Raw genomic sequence first — 7108 nt, forward strand, 5'->3', positions numbered from 1 at the left:
CTTCCCACCTGTAGTGCATGAAAGTGGCTCTTTTCTCACACATCCTCAGTCAATAATTTTTCTTTTATGATACACTGGAAAATCAAATAGGATTAGGTTATCTTTCTCTATTTCTTCTAAATAAATTGTTTTATTGAACTTTCTGTCTCTACTAGTTATACATGGCTTTTAAAGCCACGAGATGGATGAGATCACTGATGGAGCAGGTATAGATGGTATTTTGGGTTGAATTTTGTCCCCCCCCCCCCAAATATATTATAAATCCTAATTCCTATACCTGAACCCATCAGTTACTCCATGGAAGAAAGACAAGGCAATCTGTTTCCATAAAGATTTACAGCCTTGGAAACCCTATGGGGCAGTTCTAGTCTGTCCTATAGTGTTGCTATGAGTCAGGCTCAACTCTATGGCAGTGGGTTTAGATTATACCTGTGATTAAAATCCCATCTGGGAATGGATTTTTGTTATGTTAATGAGATAGTGTTAGTATAGAGTGTGTTTTGAGACAATTTCTTTTGAGATCTAAAAGGAGCAGATTATAAAAGGAAAAAATGTACAGTTTGGGGGACATAGATGCCATGTCACACAAAGATTGGCACAGCGCCAAGCTGAAGAGACAAAGACCTGCCCCCAGAGCCAACAGAGAAAACCTTCCTCTGGAATTGGTACCCTGATTTTAGACTTTTAGCCTCCAAAACTGTGAGAAAATAAATTTTTGGTTTTTAAAGCTACCCACTTAATGCCATTTCTGTTATGGCAGCACTAGATAACCAAAGACAGACAGAAAAGAGATTGATTGAGCCCCAGGACACAACTGTTTAGAGGCGTGGACATGAAGAAAAAGCAGCAAAAAAGCCAAAACAGGAGTGGCCCAGAACAGGGGAGGGACAGCAGGAGAATGCAGTGCTCTGGAAGCCATCTGGAACATGCTTCAGAGATGAAGGGGAGACCAGCTGTGTTCAGATGTTGCTGATGGGTCAAGAAAGGTGAAGAGTGGGAATTATTGATAACTTTGGCAAGAGCAATTTCAGTGAAGCACCAAACCAAAAAAACCCATTGCCATCAAGTAGATTTCAACTCATAGCAACCCTATAGAAGAGAGAAGAACTGCCCTCTGGGTTTCCAAGGCTGTAATCTTAATGGAACCAGACTGCCACATCTTTCTCCCTCAGAGCCACTGGTAGATTAGAACCACCTACCTTTTGAGTAATAGGTGAGCACTTAATCATTGTACCACCAGAGCTCCTTTTAGTGGAGTCTCACTGCCATCGAGTCAGATCTGACTCATAGTGACCCCTCCTTGGGTTTCTGAGGCAGTATCACTATGGAAGTAGATTGCCCAACCTTCCTTCCAAGGAGTGGGTGGTGGGTTTGAACCACCAGCCTTATGGTTAGCAGTCATATGCCTCAGACACTGTGCCACTGATTGATACATGGATTCAAAAGGCTAAACCAAAAAAAAAAAAAAAAAAAAAAAACAGCCAAACCCACTGGCATTGAGTCAATTCTGACTCACAGAGACCCCCATTGGGTTTCCAAGATGGTAAATCTTTACAGAAGTGGTTGCCCCATCTTCTTTCTGCAGAGTGGCTGGTGGGTTTCAACTGCCAACCTCCCAGTTAACAGTCAGATGCTTTAGGTACTATGCCAATCAAAAGGCTAGGAGGAAAAGAAAGACAGCAAGTCTTTCTCTTTCCAGGAGTTATGCTATAAAAGAAAACTTTTATCTTTGTACCATTTTTTTCCCATTGTGATAAATATATATGTAACAAAACACTTGCCATTTCAACATATTTCACATATACGTTCATCATATTGTTCAACTATCACCTTTAATGGAAGCTCAGTATCCCCTAAGCAACCAATCTCCCTCTGTTTCCTCCTTCTTTCAGTGCACCCCTGGTAACCATTAACTTTGGTCCCTCTATACTTGCCTATTCTAGATATTTCATTAAATGGGATCATACGTATCTGTCCTTTTGTGACTGACTGCTTTCACTCAGCATAATGTTTTCAGGGCTTATCCATGTTGTAGCATGTCAGGATTTCATTACTCTTTATCACTGAGTAATATTAGTAATATTCCATTGTGTATATATGTAACAAACTTTGTTTATTCATCTGTTCATGGACATTTTGGCTGTTTCCACCTTTTGGTTATTGTGAGTAGTGCTGCACTGAACATTGATGTACAAGTATCTGTTTGAGTCCCTGTTTTCAATTATTTTGACTATATACTTAGGTCATATAGTAATTACCTGGGTCATACGGTAATTCTGTTTAACTTTTTGATGAAATGCTAAAATGTTTTCCACAGCAGCTGTGTAATTTTGGATTCCCATCAGCAGTTGATGACTTCTTTTTCCCCATCCTTGTCAACACCTTTTATTTTCTGTTTCTTTTAATCATAGCCATCTTAGTGAGTGTGAAGTGATAATCTCATTGTGGTTTTGATTTGTATTTCTCTAATGATTAATGATGTTGAGCATCTTTTCATGTGTTTGTTGGCCATTTGTACTTATTTTTGGGTAAAATATCTGTTCAAGTCACTTCTCCATTTTTTGATTGGTTTGTCTTTTTGTTGTTTAGTTATAGGAGATATATAAATACATGCATACATATATACATATATGTATATATATATATATTCTGGACATTAAACCCTTATCAGATGTATGGTTATTCCCCAGAATTTCTCCCTATCTGTGGGTTGTCTCTTTACTTTCTCAATAAAGTTTTTTGATAAACAGAAGTTTTTTATTTTGATGAAGTTAAATTTATCAGTTTTATCTTTTGTTGCCCATGCTTTTGGTGTCTTACCTAAGAACCCATTGTTAAAAACTAGGTCTAGAAGCACTTACCCCTGTGTTTTCTTTTAAAAGTTTTATGGCTTTAATTTAATTCTTAAATTTAGGTCCTTGATCTATTTGGAGTTAATTTTCATAAATGGTGTGTGTGATAGGGTTCCAAGTTCATTCTTTTGCTTATGGAAATCTAGTTGTGTCAGCACCATTTATTAGAGAGATTATTCTTTCCTTTGGATGAACTTAGCACCTTTGTAAAAAATCAACTTGTGTTGTATGGGTTTATTTCTGAATTCTCAATTCTATGCCATTGGTCTATATGTCTATATTATACCAGTACCATACTGTTTTGATTACTGTATCTTTATAATATATTTTGAGATTAAGAAGTGTGAGTCCTCCTCCTACTTAGTTCTTTTTCAAGGTTACTTGGATTATTTGAGGCCACTTATGATTCCATATAAATTTTAAGATTGGCTTTTTCATTTCTGCAAAGAAGGCATTTGAGATTTTGATGAAGATTACACTGAAGCTATAGATTGGTTTAGGTAGTATTGACATCTAAACATTAAGTCTTCTGATCCATGAGCATGGAATGACCTTCCATTTATTGAAATCTTTCATTTCTTTTAGCAGTGTTTTATAGTTTTCAGTATACAAGTCTTTTACTTGGTTAAAATTTTCCTAGGTATTTTAGTCTTTTAGATGGTATAAATGGAATTGTTTCCTTAATTTCTTTTTCGTATTGTTTATTGCTGATATATAGAAACCCAACTGATTTTGTGTTGACCTTATATCCTATAACTATACTGAATTAGGTCTAGTAGCCTTCTTGTGGATTCTTTGGCATCTTCTATTTATAGGATCATGTCATTTGCAAAAAAGTTATAGTTTTACTCCTTCCTTCTCAATTTACATAACTTTTAATTATTTTTCTTGCCAAATTTCTCTGGCTAGACTCCCAATGCAATATTGGATATCTGTGGTGAGAGTGGGCATCCTTATTACTGATTTTAAGTGAAGGCTCTCAGTCTTTCTCCATTAAATATGATGTTAGCTGTGAGTTTTTCATAAATATCCTTTGTCGGATTGAAGACTTTCCTTCCTATTCCTAGCTTTATTATTATTTTTTTTTAATCATGAATGGCATTAGATTTTGTCAAATGCCTTCTCTGGGTTGATTGAAATGATCATATGATTCTTTTTCTTTATTCTGATAATATGGTATATTAGAATATTAGTGTTTAGTACTGCACTGTTTTGACTGTGGCTCACTTTAAAGATTGAATGTTACCAGTTTTTAAAATAAAACTGTTGCAGTTTTCATCTCTATGAGATGCTTTATTAATTTATTTGCTTTGTGGAAATGTAATATTGCACTGAACTTCTTTGCAGGTAGTCTACAAGGAAGAAATTACCTATCCTGTATTCACTAGGGTTGAGGCAAAATAATTAGTTGTGGTATTTACTTCCAACCCTGTGGCAACTCCATTCTCAGCTGGAGTGACTCAAAGAATCTATAATCTTTTATGAATGAGAATTATTTGAATTGAAAGTGGGTGTCTGTGGAAGGGCCTAGGAGACCATGGATTCGTCTGGGAGTGGGAAAGCCACAATTTGAGAAAATAATTAAGGAGCACCTAGTGAATGTCTATGCCAGGCATTAAATGTTCATGATCTTGAATCCCTCCCCTCATTCTTTAAGATAGGTGTTACCCTCATTTAACTCTTTAAGAAACTGCGGTTCAGAGACGTTAACTGATTTGCCCAAGTTCATAAACTTACAAGTAAAACAAAACAAAACAACTCAAACTCACTGGCATTGAATCGAATGTGAGTTATAGTGACCCTACAGGACAGAATAGAACTGCCTCATAGGGTTTCCAAGGCTGTAATCTTTATGGAGGCAGACTGTCACATCTTTCTTCCACAGAGCAGCTGGTGAGTTTAAACCGCTGACCTTTTGGTTAGCAGCAGAACGCTTTAATCACTGTGCTACCAGGAGTCCCTTAGTTTATAAGTACTGGAATCAAAATCTGAACCTTGGCTTGGTTGCCTCTAAAGCCATACTCTTTCAGTTAATTACCCCATAGTTTATAAAAGAAGAAATTTAGAACTGCTTGGTTCTAGGAGTTCCATAGAACAAAGCCAATGTTGAGAAACAGGAATATGGTGTGTTAAAAGCATGGACTTTGGCACTAGGCTTACCTTGAATACAACTTATTTATCCCTAATTAGTAGAGACCACTTGAGCCTTGTAATTTAACATATCTGAGCCTTGGCTCACAAACTTACAAACGGGGATAACAACACCTGCCTCACGAAATGAGTGGACAGATATAAATTGTCTGGCATGTAGTTGAAGTTGAATAAATGATAGTGCCTTAGCCCCTGATTCTGTGGTCTGCACTTACTTCCTTGAAAAACAAGTGGTTATAAACACCAAATGCATTGATTTTCTAGAAAATTAGAAAACTTCAATGTAACATAATTTTGTAAACAAAGTTAAGTTATATAAGCATAAGTGTATTAAGATGTTGATATCTGTTCATTGCTTCTGTTTCATTTTACCTGGGTCTGTGTTAGGACAGTATTTGTTGTTTGATGGTCTTTAGTCCACTATATGTGTGGGAATCATACTTTCTGATGCCCACAATGGTAATGTATAATCTGATAAATGTGAACTTTACTATGAAATCAGGGAGACAAAACTTTGAAACTAAGCTTGTTCCATAAAATCCAGGCTATTTAATGATTATAATGAACTATAGTATGCATGTTCGTGTTAGTTTAGCAGTAAGCATAGAAGGCAACTCCTTCTAAGAGGTGTGGGAAGGCATTTTTGCCCAAAGCAGTCCCTCCTTACCTAGCTTCTGTATTGCCAAATTCCACAACTCTTGGCCCTCCAGAATCCAGTGGTCTTGGAGGAACTTGTTTTCTTGACACAGGTATAGATTAAGTCATTCATCATGTCAGGTGATGAAATATGAGGTTTATTGGTCCTTTCCTAAAAACAAATTATTGATAGAGTGGCAAGAGAAAAGGGCAAGCGAGCCAGAGAGTAGAAGACAAATTTACTATTTCACAGGTGTCTTCGGGCTTTCCCTTTTTCCCGGGTATTAAGAAGGATGAGAATTTGTATACAATTTAATAGCAGAATATTTCTGTTTCTGGTATATTGGCAATGGAAATTTTTACCAAGTGAAAGAGAATGAAACTACTGAAATGTTTTCATCTACATATAATAGTCACAAGTAAAGTAATCTTTGGGAAAAATTATATTAATCTCCTTAATTGATATCCCTCCCTTCTTTCTAATAGGATAATCATAAGAAATGGATTTTAATGTCTGGAATATCAAAGAGATGCTCAGTATTCCTTCAGGCTCTGGGTAAGTTCTCTGATTATATTCTCTGGGGTTTAGGAGGGTTTTATAGTTGCATTGATTTCATAGCATGCTTTCTTCTTTCTCCAACCCAGCTAATTATTCTCTTTGGTCCAAGAGGGAAGTCACAGAGAGCTATTTTGAGCAATGATTATGCAACCCATATTACAATATATGTGTGTAGCTTATTACCTTAGCTAATCTCAGGAAATAGTTTTATGACCCAAAATAGTTGCCCTTCTCTGTGCCAAACTATTAGAATTTCTTTTTGTTTTCTATTAATAATATGAAGATTCCTTGGGCTTAGAATACATAATTTCTTTATGTTTAACATTTGGAAAAGGAGTGATTTGTGTGTGTTTTAATGAGTATCATATTTTCTCACGTTACACAGCAGCATTATGTAACACAAATTGTTGATATGTTTTTAAAATAAAAACTTGAAGACTGTGTATTTTACTTGTCTACTACTGGCTCAGGTATAGCAAGGATTGTAAGGCTAGCACAGGACCAGGCAGTGTTTTGTTCTGTTGTACATAAGGTCGCTATGAGTCGGCGCTTACTTGACAGCACCTAACAACAACAACAACTACTTAGATGTTGTCTCTATAGTACACTCTGTGCACTATTTACAAGTGTGATTGTATTCTTATAAATATCACCGATCCTTTTACGTATGAGGTGTTTAAAGACTGGCATAGATATGCATGGGAAGCAAATTAGAAGTCCACAACTGGAAGTATTTAAAACAAGCAAGGACAAGACACTAAAATGGTGAAAGGAAATGACACCTTGCTTCAAAAACAATTTTTTTTATAATTATTTTTTTATTGTGATTTGGGTGAAGATTTACAGAGCAAATTCACTTTCCATACAGCAGTTCACATATACTTTGTCTCATGTCATTGACCACAGTTTA

At 36.0% G+C, this 7108-nt stretch overlaps 1 protein-coding gene across 1 annotated transcript in view; it reads left to right on the plus strand.

Moving 5' to 3' along the window:
• Positions 1 to 6139: 6139 nt before the first annotated feature.
• Positions 6140 to 7108, plus strand: part of IHO1 (interactor of HORMAD1 1) — a 91598-nt gene continuing 90629 nt past the window's right edge. The window contains exon 1 of the mRNA XM_007955326.1: positions 6140 to 6195. Within this exon, the coding sequence (XP_007953517.1) occupies positions 6140 to 6195 (56 nt within the window). The remainder of the gene's footprint in view (positions 6196 to 7108) is intronic.

Source organism: Orycteropus afer, unplaced genomic scaffold (genome assembly GCF_000298275.1).
Source record: "Orycteropus afer afer isolate SDZICR_OR568_19922 unplaced genomic scaffold, OryAfe1.0 scaffold00498, whole genome shotgun sequence".
Lineage (NCBI taxonomy): Eukaryota > Metazoa > Chordata > Mammalia > Tubulidentata > Orycteropodidae > Orycteropus > Orycteropus afer.